The sequence below is a fragment of the Bidens hawaiensis genome, unplaced genomic scaffold, assembly GCF_021521415.1.
Source record: "Bidens hawaiensis isolate Kalapana, Puna unplaced genomic scaffold, B.hawaiensis_p1.1 tig00000820_1, whole genome shotgun sequence".
Classification (NCBI taxonomy): domain Eukaryota; kingdom Viridiplantae; phylum Streptophyta; class Magnoliopsida; order Asterales; family Asteraceae; genus Bidens; species Bidens hawaiensis.
Window position 1 is genome coordinate 5159917 of NW_027491048.1, and position 18375 is coordinate 5178291.

The window sequence follows — 18375 nt, forward strand, 5'->3', positions numbered from 1 at the left end:
TCATCTCTAAATTTTAGAGAAATGATATAGGAAGCCTCCAAATTAGAGTGTTGCCACAATACTCCATTTCCAACTACCTTTCTATAAATATATATTATAAATCATTTTATATTGAAAATGATAATAAGACAAAACAGTAAGAAGTTAAGATTATAAATGAAAGAAAGAGAAAAAAGAATATAGAGATGGTAATGAAAAATGAGTTGGGGAAGGTTATTATAAAATGATGCATAAATTAAAGAAATTATATTTTTTAGTTAAATTTTAAAGATGGAGATGGAGAACCCATTAGGAATGCTCTAACAAACATAAAATTGTTTAGCTACTTCGTAATTCGTATGAGGTGATTTAATAGCAAAAGATCACCGACAGTTGTTACAACGCAGCCATACGGAACTCTTAAACGCCTCCAAGGCATTTCTTGTTATGGGAAAACTCATCCGTAGAAAGATCCACCGGTGGTAAAACCGGGAAGCTTTGAATTAAAAATCATTGAGATTCATGTTTTATTTCATTGAGACACTCATGTCCTCAAAGTGTTATTTGAGATAATTGAACCCAAGTTTCTATTGAGAAACTCATGTTTTCTACCACTACACCACATTGGAAAGGAATACGTCACATTTTCTTGAAGAATGAACGTATTCATGTTGATTTATATATGCAAATTAATATTCTAATGAACATAAATTAAAAGCAAATAACAATTTTCAAATTGAAGTTTAGGTACCATCACTATACTAAACCTTGAATCTTGACTTGTTCTGTAGTTAACGGCTAGTGAGTTTAAAAAGTAATCAAATTGAAGAAGTATGTTAACGTCATCAACAAGTTTTGATATCAACTTACTATATATCGTTTCACTTAAAACAATGTTCTTAATCCATTTGGTTATGGTTAAATGTATAAGGGTGTGCTGAAAATCGAATTAATTGACACTAGTCCCACCTTTACATTTTTTTTTCTTATTGGACATCCGTTAAAAAAAAATTAACTCCGTTAAGTTTTATCCGAGTTTCAAACTGTTGTTTTAAGTTTTTTTGATCGGTAGGAGAATATGAGTCAATTGATGTAAAACTTATGTTTAAACGGGGCTCCAAACCATGATCGGCTTGAGTAATTGGAAGTTTAAGCGTCAGTGCCCATACAAACCTTAAACACGGATATTGAGCTGGTCTGGTTTGCGGATTTGTCACACGGTCACACCAAAGGATGTGATCATGTGTGAAGTGGCCGTGAGTTGGATCTCCGTGGAATTTTCATACTCATGAATACAAAAAAAAAATAATTTTAGTTATTTTCACTTTTTAAATTGCATTTTTTTCTTCGTGCCCAAACAAGTGTTCCATTTGTTTTCTTATTTTCTTATATTATACATTTAATTTAACACTTAATTTGATTGTTCTCAAATAACTTGGGGTCGATAGTTTAATAATGATAATAATAAATATGCAGTCTTGTTTATTTTTTTTCTCGAACATTTTGATATAAATTTTTACCATAAATATAGTTGCTTTAAAAAAAAGTGTTTGAGTGGACACTTCAAATGACAAGTAATTGTTAAAAGGTAATTAATATCAACTGTTTAAAAATAATTAATATTATCCATTAAATAATACCGCTCACTGTCACTTACAATAACACATGGCTTTTTTTTTTTTTTCACTTTCACTGTCACTTGGTAAAACACATATCTAAATTGGAATTGGGTTCATGGGAAGCCATTAACAATTGTTTGACCAGTGATATAAGAAGCAGCAGGCATGCAAAGGAATGCCACCATTGATGAAACCTCATTTGCTTCTCCCGGGCGTTTCAGTGGAGTCCTAGATACCACCATATTCGAAATTTGTTTATCACTTAGCATCTACATAGAATTTATATCTTAGCCAAAGATCTTCACATGAAACTTCAACTAGGGGTGTTTATCGGTTAAAACAAACGAATTAGTTGGTTTCGTTCGGCTTTGTATGGTTCCGTCCATAGTTTACCGTTTAGAAAAACGAGTTTGATAGTTCGGTTTACAGTTTTGGTATTTACAGTTATGGATACATATAATCTTCATGAACTGTTTTCATCATTTTTAAAATGGATATTGAATTTTAATAATCAAAAAACTTTTGGTCTATTGACCGATATTAATCTCAATTTAAGAAATTCTCTTAGGTTAATCTCAAATTTTTCACTCTATTGGCCTCCACCGAGCATTTCTCTAACGAATACTAACCTGGTTAGTTTTAGAACAAAATACGCATTTCTCCAAGTTAAGAGGAGGCGGGGGGGGGGGATGAAAAGGTAATTAAACTTAAAAACCTAACACCGTCGAGGCCACCGCCGCCACCATGCAGATTATAGGTTTATGAAGGGAGGATTCGAAAATATATATAATTATTATTAATATAATATATATAGTAATGAAAAAAATTAATACATGTTATATAAAGTTATAATTAAAGAAATATATAAAAATAAATATACAAAAAATTATTAATAAATGGTAAACGAGCTGACCTTGAGCTTGAAAAATCACTCATGAGCCGAACTCAATCTTTAGAAATAGAGATTGAAGCAAGCCGAGCTTGAGCTCAAGCTCTATGTAAGTTAAGCAAGCCTAGATCGGGCTCGGCTCAGTTGCACCCCTAGGCGGAGAAGAAAAATAAACTTGGTTTATAATAAATAGAAATTTTGTTTTGCCCCGGTAGCTAGGAGAAATGATATATTTTGCCCCCAAATTAACTGGGTTACTATTCGTTCGGAAAAGGCTCGGTGGTGGTCAATATGATGAAAGTTGGGATTATCATAGATATTTCTTAAGTTGGGATTGATGACGGCCAAAAGACCAAAGTTTGGATTATTAAAATCCAATATCCATTTTTAAAACGTTATAGCAAATAAGAATTTTGAAAAAAATAACGTTAGAACCAACCAAACGGTGAACACCCAAAACGTAAATAATACGGTATAGAAGGAAGGGTATGGTGTGAAAGTATCTTACACTTTCGACAAGCGGGGTTTTGATGAACCATGGTGCCACACTATTAACTCGGATATTATCTTTGGCCCATTCACATGCTAAATTCTTTGCAAGCTGGTTAATAGCACCTATGTGCAAAAAAAACATATGAATCTTGCATGATAGATTAATATCGTAGTCTTGCATACCGCGAAATGAGTAGAGAAAATGAATACCTTTAGTGGCACCATAGACGGATCCAGAAAAAACGTGAACTAGACCCGCTACAGAGGACATGAAGACAATGCTACTGACACGCGAAGCCTTTAAAAGAGGATGTGCAAGTTGACACAAATGGTAACAAGATTCCAAATTGGTAGCCATGAGCGTCGAATACTCGTCGATAGTATATTTTGTAGTAGGTTTTATTATACTTGTCCCAACATTATTTATCTAAATGAAAATAAGTAATGTAAAAAACACTTGTTAGATATGTGTTTACAAGGACTTATAAAATGTTTACTTGATAATATAACTTACCAAAAGGTTAAGCTTTCCTTTGAAATTAGATGAGACTTTTTCTAAGAGTTGTTGGCGTTGAGGACGGGAAGATATATCGCAAACGGATCCAGTGACGTTGAACCCTTTGACGGACCACTCATGTAAACAATGGTTAAGCTCGTCCTCACTGCGAGAGCATGTGTGTACCACCGCCCCAAACTCCGCTAACTCTTCCACGACAGCACGACCGATTCCACGTGTGCCACCAGTGACAAGAGCAGTCAGTCCAGTTAGAGACCATCGTGGACTTCTAGTTTCAGTACCATTATCCGCAGCCGTTGTCATGTTATTGAATTTTTGTCTAAAATGAACATTTGTTGTGGTTTATATGATACATTAGTTTGTCACAATTTGGTCAAATGATTGTTGTGATGACTTTTCCTTAAACCTATGAGATTAATACTTGTTTGATAATCATGACTAATCAACCGAACAATTATATTTAGTTTTAAATCTTTTAATCTAATATTGCCTTACCAAAACTCATAAAAAAAGCATTTAATAATATTATAAAAGGTATTAATATATAACTACACTCACTTTTATCCTGATTTGCAACGATTCTACAACAATATCACTTCTTCACGTTTTCATTTTTCTATAGAATACATAAGACTAATTGGTGCAAGCGCTATGGATTTTATTTTTTTTTAAATAGGGGTTTAAGCCGCTCAAAATGTTGAATTGAGTTGCCCCGCTCAACTATTGGTCAATACTACCAGGGTCGTCTTGCCTTGAATCTTTTGTTGTCGGGTCTCTCCGTCTCCTTGTTTTCAATAAAGACTCGTCCTCAAGTCTTTAACAAGTCGAAAAGATCATTGACAACAGGAGATTAAGAAAAATCGGCTCCATATTCTTTTCTTAGGACTTGCGTTTAATATTGGATTTGAGACTTTGAGAAACTTGTCCATTATCTCCTTATTTTGAATTGCTAAATAATTAGGAGATTCCATGTTTATCAAAAAAAATCAACTATAGCATGTTTGTTGGCCGTATCTTTTGATCTTCATCTTTATGTAGGACCGTCGAAAGCTCACATCCGTCTTTTTTTCCAGTTGCCCGTCCTCTTGAATAGCAATCCCGTTAAGAACCTTTTGCACAAACACACATTCTTTCTCACCGGGTTCAATCCCGTCTTCATTGAATCGGGGTTCGTCTTCCGACAAACACTCTTGATAAAGCAATAATATGCTATCACCAATTCAAACACCATCTCCGGTGGCACAAAACTGTTTTCATTACCATTAACATTACCAATCGTCTTTGTTTGCTCTCGAGTCAACTTCTATAACTGTCGCCACTTCTGCCATACTCTATTGAAAACATCAAGAATAAGAGAATGTTGAATTGCTATACAGCCCTAGATATTATATAAAACAAGACCAAATTTTAACATTTGCACACGAATTAAGTAAGTCATCATATAACCAGAAATCCACTTGTTTATTTAATACGCACATCCCCGTTCAATGGGTCTACTTTGGTTAGACCTAAAGTTAAACCTTTGCAGCAACAAACCACTCAGATGTTAGAACATTGTACAACCACCGAGTCAACTTAATGAACCATATCTACCATTTCTTGATCAGCAACCGAGTTACCATCATCTCCCAGATTCTCGTGGCACCCATTTACAACTTTCATATGCTTCTGTACCTCCCAAAACCCCGTGCTCTCACGTTTTCTTCTCCCGTTGATAGTTTGACCATCTTTGACTTTGATATCTTCAACCATAGCTTGACCATCTTTGACTTCATCATCTTTGCACTTCAAAGTTTTTTCATGTAATTCTGAGATGTTGTGATCACATACTTTAAGCCCCTGTTGTTCCAGTATCAAAAGCCACCCTACATTTTTTTATTTTTTTAAATAATCAACGTACTAACAAGAGTGTGTGAGAATATACAAGTTTTTTTAAACAAAAATTGAAAGCAAAGTACCAATAATGTCCTTTGGGGAGGAAATATCAGGTACGGTTGGTTTCATAACTGTCACGCCAGTGACCCATGAAATTATCTGATGTGGCAGCTGAGATGCTGAAAAGGCGTTGAGATAATAACCGACTCCAACAGGGTCATCATTTTCCCTGCAACCCAAAAAACTCACAAATCATAATACAATCTACATAATTTAAATAGAAGAGTAGTTTAGACATTAGTTATCGTTATCCAAACAGAAGGGTAGTTTAGACATTAATTACCTTGCAAACTGCAATGCTGAGTTTGTGACAAACAACCATAAAATCACAATCTCTTTATCACAACCAAGTAACGGGCCGAAATCCAATGCAACTTCATAAAGTACTCGCCTCAGGATGAGTTCATCTGGTTTAGCCTGTAGATAATATACATATATTATATGTGTCTCTTATATAGGCATACATTGTAGTATGACAAGATAATAAGTCGATTGGTATAGAAAACTCACAAAAAGCTCTCCAACAGGCAAACTTGGTTCCAACAGCAATTTGAAAAGCATAACTGTTAATTAATATTATAAAAAGCATAATTAGTCATCTTTTGAAATAACTAATAATGACATATCTAAAACTAGTAACAAGGAACAAGTTTGGAATGTATATCTTGCAGATCTAATACAATGAGGAAACTGTCTATGAAGACCTGAATGCAATTAATTAAACACAAAATTGGGTACTAATAATCATTAAGAAAATCTACTGTTACACCATGTAATAAGCTATCAAATAGGCTTGTAAACGAACCGAACGATCGAACATGAACAATTACACGAACAGGGTTTCCTTGTCTGTATTCGTTTGGTAAGAAAATGAACATATTCGTGTTCGTTTGCGTTCGTACGTTAACAATATAAACGAATGGCTCGTGAACGAACATAACTGAACATAGATAAATGAAATTTCATAGCTAAAACCAGTTAAAACTATGTGAAGAACAATTTGCTAGCCTAAAAAGTTATTAAAACAAGACTAGGTTGTAATGAGCTAACAAAATTTAAATGTATATACTAATGAACGTATACAAGTGAACACAAGCAAAAGTAAACTAATGAGCTTAAATGAACGTAATCGAACAAACATAAATGAGTCTATATGAAAGAAAAGTAAGTGAACGTTCACAAACATAAATGAACGAACAAGACATGTGTTCATGTTCGTTCGTTTAGCTAAATGAACAAAAAGTTTTGTTCATATTTGTTCGTTTATTAAATAAACGAACATAAACGAACTTCCTGCCGGACGGTTCACTAACTGTTCACTGAACGTTTAGTTCGTTTATAGCCTTATAGGTCTAGTATCAATGGCTGCAAGTTCATTCATATGCCTCATATAGCAATCCTAATAAAAAAAACTCACAAAAACTTCAAAACGATTTTGTAACTTTCTGACCTAAAAACGACGAACTCTTCTTAAACCCCTGAATAATCTGACCAGCACAGCTCTTAAGATCCTTACACAAATCCACCCGTGACACCCCTGACTCAAACATCAAACACAACCTAAACAAAAGCGTCTCGACCATAACAACCGCAGCAAGGTAACTCATCCCACAGTCTCCATTTACCCCCTTCCGAATCTCATCACTCGTAAGCGGAAAAAACAACTTAAACCCATCCACACGCCCGTCACTCCTTCTAATCTCGTCAGCAATCCAAATCGGCACCAACCCAACGCACCTCACCGCCGAATCACAAACCCTAACCTCTCGCTCCACCAAACCGTCATTACAACACATAATAACATAACCAATTATCTCATCCACTAAACCTATGATGATCTCAGTATCTAAGCCATTAACCTTAACCTCACATTTTAGTTTAACTAAACGGTACAGAACCGGCGCAACGAGCGAAACCGAGTTGGAATAACCGTAAGCGTTGGGATCACGAAACGAAACTAACGAGTGAAACAAGTCCTTAATGGATAACAGAATGTGTTGAGAATGAGTTAGGGGTTGGAATGTGATGGCGGAATAGAACCAGATGAACTCGAGGGGTGGGTCAGTCATCGACTGGATTAAGCGGAAGAAGATTGAGCTGAGCTCGGAGAAATCGGTTCGGCCTTTGTGGAACCCGGCTAGGTAGTGGTAAATTGACTCGTTTAGCATCGGTTCTAAGGTTTCGAGTGGCGGTGAAGCTAGGGTTTGCAGCTTCATGCTCTCAATTACAGTGATTGGAAGCTAAATTGGGGGAAGTAAAGCAGAATTTGAGCTCAACTGTAAAACCCTAAGAAGGGGCTTTTCTCTAACGGACAGATTTTGAATTCTTTTACGTACATATATTTGATAAAATTCCTAAAATAATGAGTTTGAAACTCAAAATACGTCAAATTCCAAAAAATTTCAAACAATAATCCAACCAAAACCATTTTTTCCCACTAAAATTAGGGGTTCAAAACTAATCCGAATCTGAATCCGTATCTGAATTATCCAACTAATCGTATCCAAACTATCCGAATTTTCGGATATCCGAATCCCGGATAGCTGAAAATACAGATTCGGATTCGGATGGCGGTTTTCAGATTTTTCGGATAACCGAATTATCCGGTATTTTAATTTTAATTTTTTTATTTTTATTTTATATTATATATAATACAAAACCCTTGCATCTTAAATTTAATATCCACTTTATTAGTAAAGTAAGTAGCAGTTAATATTGATTTATTTTACGATCACACGTTTTAATTACCTCTATTTCTACCAATCTTATAACACACATAACACAAACACAAAACACAAGCAGCATCAACCGCTTCTTCTCCTCTGTTCACACATTAACCATCGCTCCATCCGTCCTCACTCCTGGCAGCCGCAACACCTGCACCACCGTCGCAGCACCACCACCGTCCGTCCCACCCTCACGGCAGCACCAGCACCATCGTCGTTCGTTCCACCCTCACGGCAGCCAGCACCACCATCGCCCGTCTCCGTCAGTCCCACCCTCACAATTTTTTTTATTTCTTTTCGGATATTCGGATATTCAAGGTTCGGATATTCGAAATTTCGAGTATCCGAAGTTTCGGATTCGGATTCGGATTTGGATAGTGAAAATCACTATCCGAAAGGTTCGGATATCCGGTTTTGAACAGCCTAACTAAAATACTTACACCTGTAAAGAGTCTGACCCCACCCGATAATTTTCTGATCAAATCCATCTCCTCCGTTATTTTTGGTGTGAAAACGTCTCCGCGAAAACCATCTCCTCCGTGGTGTTTGGTCATGTTCTCATCTCCGCCATGAGTTTTTTTAAAGTTTTGTCCAACCAGACGAATTTCAAGTGAATCTCATCTTTTCACATAAAACCCACCAATCATCATCTGCATCTTTATGTTCTTCACACAATCTACTAACAATCTCCTCCCTACCGCCGCCGCCGCCACCCATCTTCTTCCTCGACGAACTCCAAGACCTCACCCTTTTCCTGCAAGCCACCACCACCGCCGAAAATTCATATGGATTCGTCAGAAAATAAAACAAGGTTTGGGTCGACAAATGAAAGAAGTCTATTCTTTTTTCCATTTCATCAAACATATGGACCAAACTACCATGTAAACCATAAGGTTCATTTCTTTTTCAGAGCTAACTGCTTGAATAATTTGACCTATACAAAGTAAAATAAGTTCATTGATCCATTTTTTAAACGGTGTTTGGATGAGCTTCTAAAACTTGCTTATTTGATTATTCGGTTGTTGACAACAAAATGTGTTTGGCAAAGCTCCTTCAAAAGCTTCAAACTATAGTTTTAAAAAAGTTGTTTTTGTTTTTTAAAAAGCAAAAAAAACAATTTTAAAACCTTACACAAAACACCCCCTTAATCAGAAAATTTTGATTTTGTATGGGTGTTTAGAAAGCCAAATTGTGTTGTTGATGACAATGGTGAGATTTACTTAGACACTTTTATTGGTAACCTTTTCAAGAGGAGTTTGCCACCCGGAATTGAAAAAAATAATAAATTCATTTTTTTGCAATCCAATCCCACAACTCGGTGGCTACCACAACCCAAAGTCACGGTAGGTTGTAGTATTTTGTTATTATTTTAGAATGATACACTCTTTAACTTCATTGGTTCAATTTAATTTTTCTTTTTCGTTTTTTCTTTCTAGCAATTAGTTTTACGTATAATTTCATTTTATGGTAATAACTTCTTATATTTATTGTTTCTAAAAAAATATAATTATACAATTTTGCTTAACATTTTTTTTATTTGAATGTTGCGATATAAATTTTATTAAAAATCAAATTCTTTAAAAAAATATATTTTTTAATATGATTCTCATACAAAACTATTGGTTCGCAAACTTGTTATTTTTAAAATGTATTTTTTTTATATTTTAAAAAATCACAAATCATATTTATTTAATAAAAAATTAGTTTAGGTTATGTTGTGAATGAGAGTTAAAACTTGGATTGGGTTGTTGTGTAGGTTGAAGAGGGATAAATTAATGTTTTTTTATTAAAGGTTGGAATGGACTGGATTGTAAATAAAGATAGTCTTACAAAGTTGCATATGATCATGTTAAATATAAGTTTTATCCCCCTGTATTACGGGGGTTGTTTTATATTATTTGTTTTTAATATTTATTTAATTTTTTAATTTTTATTTTTTTATTGTATAAAAGTTAATAATATACTTATGGTTTGATGATAAATTGTTTCACAAATAAATAGATGTTAATACCCGGTTTAAAAACTATATGGGTTTGATGAGACCCAAGACTCGTTTATATTTTTACTATAAAATTGGGTTTTTAATAATAAATAATATATATATTTTTAAATAAATCATATATTAATTTTTAGTATATCCCTACTTTATATAATTTTTATATCAAATATTTGGTGAGATTAGTTTTTAATTTAATGAGATGTTATAACTCGTTTAAGAAATTCCTGAGTTTGATGAGACCCATACCCGTGAATTCGGGTCAAATGCATGAGAAACCTCTATTTAAAAATTAAGCAAATCTGGTGACTCCAAAAAAATGGGAGCGACCACATCGCGACACGTAAGATTTTTTTGTTTTCGTGTATTAGGGGGGTTGTTTTATCTTATTTGTTTATAATATTTATATATTTTTTGAATTATTATTTTTTTATTGTATGAAAGTTAATAATATACTTATGGTTTGATGATACATTGTTTAATAAATAAATGAGATGTTATAAACTGGTTTAAAAGCTATATGGGTTTGATGAGACCCATACCCGTTTATTTTTTTTTACTATAAAATTGGTTTTTTAATTATAAATAATATATAACTTTTTTTAAATAAATCAGATATTAATTTTGGGTATATCCCTACTTTATAGGATTTTTAAATTAAATATTTGGTGATATTATTTTTTGATTTAATGAGATGTTATAACCCGTTTAAGGAATATCTGGGTTTGGTAAGACTCATACCCATGAATTCGGGTCAAATGCATGAGAAACCTCCATTTAAAAATCAAGCAAATCTGGTGACTCCAAAAAAATGGGGAGCGACCACATCGCGACACCTAGGATTTTTGGGTTTTCGTTTATATATATTATAGATATTATTTTATAAGCAATTCGAGACCATAAACAAGTTTTAATTTACACATGCTAAGTAGAGATAAAACTCTTAAATATAAAGTTAACTTTTGTATCTAGTTATTTTAAGTTCAACAAGTTCACTCAGCTTATCATGCTACTGCATTAATAACATATATGATTATTCTAAAAAACAATGGGATTATTATGTTATTTTAATTCCGAATCCAAATGCATTTCAGGCGGTGGTTGTGGCTCGTCGGAAAAGGGTGAGGTCTTGGAGTTCGCCGAAAAAAAAGATGGGTGGCGGCGGCGGCGGAGGTAGGGAGGAGGCTGTTGGTAAATTATGTAATGTAAAGAAGATGAAGATGATGATTTGGTGGGTTTTATGTGAAAATGAAATTCACATGAAATTCATCTGGTCAGACGAATTTAAAAAAACACGATTTTCAACTGTTTTGGGAAACTCACAGCGGAGATCACAACATGACCAAAAATTACGGAGGAGATAGTTTTCACGGAGACGCTTTTCACACCAAAAATAACGGAGGAGGTGGATTTGATCATAAAATTATTGGGTGGGGCTAGACTCTTACACGTGTCATTATTATAGTGTCGGTCGAAATCCGTCGGCGGGAAACCAAATGCATCGACGAAGATGGTTTTGGTTGTATTATTTTAAGAAACGTTTTGAAATTTGACCTATTTTAGTTTCTCTCTCACCATTTGACCTATTTTAAGAATTTTCCATTCTTTCTGTCTTTCCTTTTCAAATACTAAATAAGGAGTAATAGATTATGTAAAAATATATACATACATACATATATATATATATAGGGTGCAGTTAATGTACGCTAATGTCTTAACGTACGGTAGGTATGTGAGACGCTCAAAGGCAAAAACCTAAAATGCTCAGAAAATGCTCACAAAAACTTAAACGCTCAAAAACGGTATCTGTGAAAAAAATGAAAAATTGATCGATTAACCATTCAAAACTGCTTTTTTCCGGTGAACTAATGATTGATTGGATATGTATTGACGATTCCGAGATGTTTGGTTGTGATTTCATGGATCGATTCGTGAAAAAATGGATTCGCGTACGTAATGTGCGTTAAGGCATTATTGTATTGGATCTTTTCCACACACACACACATATATATATATATATTATTAGATTTTCATTTCATTAAAATAATATGTCGACTTAATATTTATACTTTTAGAGTTAAGTTTGATGTTTTAACTAGTTCGTTCAAAAGTCATAGACTAGGTCTAGTTTTAGCAAGATCGGGTTTTAACAGGCGGTGATCGACTCTAGAGCCAACAATTGTGTTGTAAGGATTGTCTAATGTTATGTAAACCCTAACATAGTTGGTCTATTGCTAATCATATCAATAAGTAGAAATTCTAGTTGTAAATTGCATAAAGCATAACATCACACGTCCGTGCAACAAGTAATATTTTTTGACTTGTGCATGTCACGGTAGTCAAGAAACATGCCAAGACTTCATGCAAACCGGCTTCAAAACCCATCTCAGAACTCGTTTAAAACCCGGACTGACCTGCGTATAAACAATCCGATTCCAAGTTTAAAAATTCTCTCTAAACGGTTTCGGTCTGGGTCCGGTCGACCCGTTGAATATTAATTTATGGTGACACAATAAGAAGACTTATTATTATTATTATTGTTATTATTTGTGTTTGTTTGACCCAAAATAAAAACAAGAATTATAAGTAAATAATAAGATCGGGCCGAAAGTGTAATTGAGATTCCATTTGCCCGATAACAAGAAAGAAAGAAACCCATTACACACACACACACACACACACACACACACACTCATCACTCTCACTCCTAATTCCAATTCCAATTGGTTCGATCCAACACAAAATAATATTATTATTAATAATAATAATAATAATAGTAATGCTTATACAAACTGATTCATCTTCTTCATCATCAGCTTGATTTTGATTTGTATTGATTCCAACAATGGACAGCGATGGTGACGTGGCCATGACTCACGAGGGTTTAGACTGGAAATTCTCTCAGGTTTTTGGTGAACGTGCCGCCGGTGAAGACCTTCAAGAAGGTATGTTTATTATTATTATTTAATCCATGCCAATTCATTTTCTTTCTAATAATAATATAATAATATAATAATTTCACATTTTTATTGAAGGTTTAGGGTTTTTGGTCTTTAAAGCTTCTTAATTAAGATGAGTTTAGGGCAAAACATAGATCCAATTAATTAATGGAATACCTACAATTTGAATGATCTTATGGATTCAATGATCCATCATATTGAAATTGTTGCATTGTGTTTTCTGACAAAAGCTGCTGCTGCTGCTAACATATTGATTATGTAATAGTGTTTTTCTGTTAATGAGACTGTTTCATCACCTAAGGCTGAGGGGTGTGGGGCTTCAGCGGGGGCGCGAGAGCCCCTCCGGGCGCGAGCACCACACCACCGGGGCGCGAGAGGGGCGCGAGAGGGGCGCGAGCACGGAATTCAAAGCAGGCGCAAGGTGGGTCGCGGGACAAAGCTGGCGTAAAGGAGCATTGGGAGACGTGAAATAGCCGTTGGGAGTACACAAATGAGCCGTTGGGCTCTTTAATTTAATAAAAAAAAAGTATTCTTCCTATATATAAACCCAATATCACCTAAAACAATTACCACACCCAAAATCACATAAAACAATTACCACAACTTCAAAAAAAAACCCAAAATCAACCCATCTTCCAAACTTTTTTTTAAAAACATGTCTGGAAATTGGTACCCAAACCTAGATTCAGGTTATAGTTACGACGATTTATGGTCGTCACCAGACCAATCGATGTTTTTTTCGGGGTCGCAAGAAACATCCGGCTTTCAACAAGCCGAAGAATAAGAATAATGTTTTTTTAGTACTTTAATTTTTTTTTTTATTTTTAGATATTAATGTGTTTTTTTTAATGTGTGTTTTTTTTAATAATTTATGAGTTTTTTTAATAATACGTTTTTTGAATATATTTATAAAAAAATAAAAAAAAAATCCGCTAGAGCCCCTGCTGGAGCCCCTCCACACCAGGGCCAGGGGCTCCAGCGGGGGCTCCATCACCCATCTTATCCAGTTTCTCTCTCTGCCACACGTCACAATATTATTGGCTGGAGCCCCCACTCGCGCCCCCGTTAGAGCCCCCACACCCCTCAGCCTAATAATAACAATGTTTTAATACTGTTTCATTCAATTCACTCACTTTTCTCTAACTAATAGGGATGAACAAATGGTACCGGTACCGAATCGCGTATATTCAGTGCTAACTTTTTGAGGTTTCGGGATCAGTACGGTGCCGGTATTGGTATTTTACCAAATTTTTGTCTTCGGTATCGGGAGCCATTTTATTCGAGTTTTGGTATCATTAACCGTACCGAGCTCATCCCTACTAACTACATTAACTACTTATCTTTCAATACTGTTCACTTCACTTGTGGTGAAGTTTTCATAAAGGTTTACTTTTTGTAAATTAATTGACACAAGTGGTAGAAATATGAAACTTGATTAGTATATAGTGATTCTTTTGTTTCACTTTTAACTCAAAGTAGGAGGTAACTGTGAAGGAAAAATACTTTATTTTAACCGAGTTTCATAATCGTTTCGTTTAGGTTGTTCAATTTAAACACTTATGAAAAATTTCACAGCAATAGAGCAATGATAAAACTTGAGTGTTGACTTTATTGGAACAATATTGAAACTTGGTTATCATTTCATGATTTTTCCCTTTCTTTAACAGTATGCAGTCTACTGATTACAGTTTAACTGCTTTACTTGCAGTTGATATCATTTCAGCAATAGAATTTGATAGATCCGGGGATCATCTTGCAACCGGAGATCGTGGGGGGCGTGTGGTTTTGTTTGAAAGAACTAACAGAACAAATGTATGCTACTTTACAGTCTTCTTTTAAATTTCTCAACATTTATTCTTTCTAAATTTTTAATATTTAAATCATCTACAAACATCCATATCATGACATGAACCTGTGTAAATTAGGACGGTGGTCATCGGAAAGTTCTAGAAGCAATGGATTGTTCCAACAGCCAGCACCCTGAATTTCACTATAAAACTGAATTTCAAAGTCATGAACCTGAGGTATTAAGTAATAACAATCTTCATATATTTTTAAAGTATTTTATGGATCATGTTTTATAATTCTTCCATGGATTGTTATGAGGTCAGTTTGATTATCTAAAGAGTTTGGAAATTGAGGAGAAAATCAACAAGATCAGATGGTGTCAGACAGCTAACAATGCCATGTTCTTGCTATCCACTAATGATAAAACTGTAAAGTTCTGGAAGGTAGAAATTTCTAGAAGTTTGATGTTACTTTTTACCACTTTTTTGGTACATGCGTGTGTTGGGTTAACTTGAACTTAGGAGGGTTAGACGGGTTGTGTTCGTGGGTTGGCGGGCCCAACCCAACACGACACTGACATGTGAACCCGAACACGTCATGCATATTCACGGGTTGACATGAACATGGCCCGATTGACCCAAAAGTTATTTTAAGTTTTTACATATTAATACTTCCAAGCTGACATTTTTACAACAAAAAATACAAACTTATATAAAACGATTACATTATAGTTATAAAATCACGTGTCAGATTCCTTTTTTGTTTTAAATTTTGGCTACCATAGCCAACCAACTTTATCTATTACATAAAATACGCTTAGAAAAGGGTTAAATGAGTTCACAGGGTGCAACACGTAACTGTCCCGAACCCTTTTATACCAAGCCCAGACCCGTGAATTCCGTGATAGGTCTGTATCGTGTTAGAAATTCACACCCCTACTTGAACTACCTTTTTTCCCTTTTCTATATTTTTTTTACTAATACTTAAATAAGAATATAACACAATCTTACTCTTTGAATGAAATGGTTTAGAGGGTTTTGAATAAACCTATATTATCTCCATTTAAGATACTTCTTTTTAATTATACTTGTTGGACCAGTTTAGAGGGAAAAAGTTAACCCGAGTCAACACATCAATAAGTAAAAGGTCAAAATGTCCACTTCTACTAGTTTCCTTCTTATTTGAACAGATTCAAGAAAAGAAGATCAAGAAAGTATGCAACTTTAATCTTAACCCTCAAAAACCGACAAGTAATGGTTTTCTTACTACTTCAAACGAGCCAACATCATTCAAAGCATGTTTTACAAACGGAGGATGCTATGTTCCATTGAGGGGAGTTACATCACTACATTTACCTACGGTAGTTATATAATTCCTGGTCATTATTATACTTTTCTGTAGTTAGTTATTATTTATAAAATCTCAACTTTCAACTGTCATATTCAGATAACCAGTAATGAAACCAGCCTTTTAGCTAGATGTAGAAGAACATTTGCTCATGCACATGACTATCACATTAATTCCATCTCAAATAACAGGTGTGCTCCAATGCTATTAACTTAATTATTTGAATTAAATATTTACTGATGTAAGTTTGTTTTTTTATCCTGTAGTGATGGTGAAACATTTATATCAGCTGATGATCTTCGTATAAACCTTTGGAATTTGGAAATTAACAGCCAGAGTTATAATATTGTTGACAAGAAACCTGCAAACATGGAGGATTTAACTGGTGGATTTCATTTATAACAATTATTTCCATTAGAAATAATCTGCTCAAACTTTTAATTGTTAATACTTATTCAGTTATTTGTTGGTGCAGAGGTGATAACATCAGCAGAGTTTCATCCTTCACATTGTAACATGTTGGCATATAGTAGCTCAAAAGGCTCAATTAGGCTTATTGATTTGCGACAATCAGCCTTATGCGACACTCATGGCAAATTGTTAGTGAATAAAGTTCATTTTTTATGGAAAGAAGAGAATGCTTTTTCTCTAAATGTGTTTGAAATTATCAATTTTCTGTTGCAGGTTTGAAGAACATGAAGCTCATGGTTCTAAATCTTTCTTTACTGATATTGTATCCTCAATTTCTGATATTAAGTTTGCAAAGGGGGGTCGGTACATATTAAGTCGTGATTACATGACACTTAAGGTACGCGTTTTCAACGGACTTTATAAGTGCTTTTTTATATAAAAATTGTAACTAATTATCTCAGTTCTTACAGTTTTTTCAATTTTCATACATATTTGGCAGATGTGGGATATAAATATGGGTTCTGGTCCAGTTGCAACCTTTCAGGTGCATGAGCATTTAAGACCCAAGGTAATAATAAAATAATAATAAACCACCTTTTAAATCACTTTCTTTTATTGAAAAATGTTATTTTTTGTATATCTTTCAGCTGTGTGATATGTATGAAAATGATGCAATCTTTGATAAATTTGGATGTTGTATGAGTGGAGATGGAGAGCGAGTGGCGACTGGTTCATACAGGTCCGACTTACCTTTTTTCCATAAAAAAAGATCAATCTGGTTTTAATTAATTGGGATTAGCTTAAAGTTGTACTAACTGTTTTTTTAAATAATAATTCAGCCATCTGTTTCGTGTGTTCGGCTGTTCTGAGGGTAGCACAGAAGCAACAACTTTAGAGGCAACCAAGAATCCCATAAGGTACCAATTGGCAAATGTCAATAAATTAATAATTCATTAATTTCTGCTAATGTTCCTTACTTTTATATTTTATGTTTTTGTTTTTAATTAATTAATAGGAGACAAATCCAGACACCTCCAAGATTCTCAAAATCCCCTGGAAACAGTTCCCATGGAGGTATGCATGTCATTTTCAACTCATAATTATGTAATTAATTTCTTATTTTCTGGCACCAAATATATTTACCAACTCTTTTCGTCCATAGGATCAGATGATATAAGTGGAAATAGTTTTGATTTAACAACAAAGTTGCTCCACCTTGCATGGAGCCCAAGTGAAAACTTGATTGCATGTGCTGCTTCGAACAGTTTGTATATGTATTATGCATGAAGACGGGGGGAAATGGCGGTATTGTAAATTTTTTGGATTAAATGAGTATAAGTGAGCGCTCTCCTACAACCAAAAAACCGAGGTAATTTGGTAGTTGGGGCCGAGGTTTATGTTTGGATTGGAAGGAAGTAGCTGTGTTGTGAATCAGTTAAACTAAAAGAGAGATTTTTTTATGTCATGTTGGATTAAGTCTTTTGCATTGTATCATATATTTGGTTAAGATGACTTCAAAAACATTCTACATGAACATGGTTTGATTTCCCAAGGTTAATCTCCTAGTCGTCAATCTAAGAGTTTTTGTTTAGTCGTGTTTGAGTTAGTAGTAGTTAGCTTTTACGTCCCTTTAGATACGCTGCTCGAATGTTTTAACAGATGTCGGATATTTTTAAATGAACTCGAAAAGGCGAAAGGGGCGTTGAAGCTTCGGGT

At 34.3% G+C, this 18375-nt stretch overlaps 2 protein-coding genes and 1 pseudogene across 3 annotated transcripts; 1 reads left to right on the forward strand and 2 right to left on the reverse strand.

Moving 5' to 3' along the window:
* Positions 1 to 2854: 2854 nt before the first annotated feature.
* LOC143541723 (tropinone reductase homolog At5g06060 pseudogene) lies at positions 2855 to 3827 on the reverse strand (annotated as a pseudogene). Its single transcript, XR_013136802.1, has 3 exons — positions 3494 to 3827; positions 3190 to 3406; positions 2855 to 3102 (listed from the first exon to the last, which is right to left on the reverse strand). The product of XR_013136802.1 is annotated as a tropinone reductase homolog At5g06060 pseudogene (transcript).
* Positions 3828 to 5009: 1182 nt separating this feature from the next.
* Positions 5010 to 7694, reverse strand: LOC143540788 (uncharacterized). The gene is made up of 5 exons (XM_077033765.1): positions 6882 to 7694; positions 5942 to 5994; positions 5715 to 5848; positions 5455 to 5600; positions 5010 to 5361 (listed from the first exon to the last, which is right to left on the reverse strand). Exons 1-5 carry the CDS (start codon positions 7645 to 7647, stop codon positions 5072 to 5074), a joined length of 1389 nt encoding a protein of 462 aa, XP_076889880.1. The 5' UTR covers positions 7648 to 7694; the 3' UTR covers positions 5010 to 5071.
* A 5141-nt stretch (positions 7695 to 12835) lies between these two features.
* On the forward strand, positions 12836 to 18187 carry LOC143540794 (serine/threonine protein phosphatase 2A 55 kDa regulatory subunit B beta isoform-like). Its single transcript, XM_077033776.1, has 14 exons — positions 12836 to 13098; positions 14822 to 14925; positions 15039 to 15137; positions 15225 to 15344; positions 16091 to 16261; positions 16348 to 16439; positions 16515 to 16633; positions 16724 to 16847; positions 16933 to 17056; positions 17159 to 17227; positions 17307 to 17398; positions 17499 to 17576; positions 17675 to 17733; positions 17822 to 18187. Exons 1-14 carry the CDS (start codon positions 12999 to 13001, stop codon positions 17944 to 17946), a joined length of 1476 nt encoding a protein of 491 aa, XP_076889891.1. The 5' UTR covers positions 12836 to 12998; the 3' UTR covers positions 17947 to 18187.
* Positions 18188 to 18375: the final 188 nt, after the last annotated feature.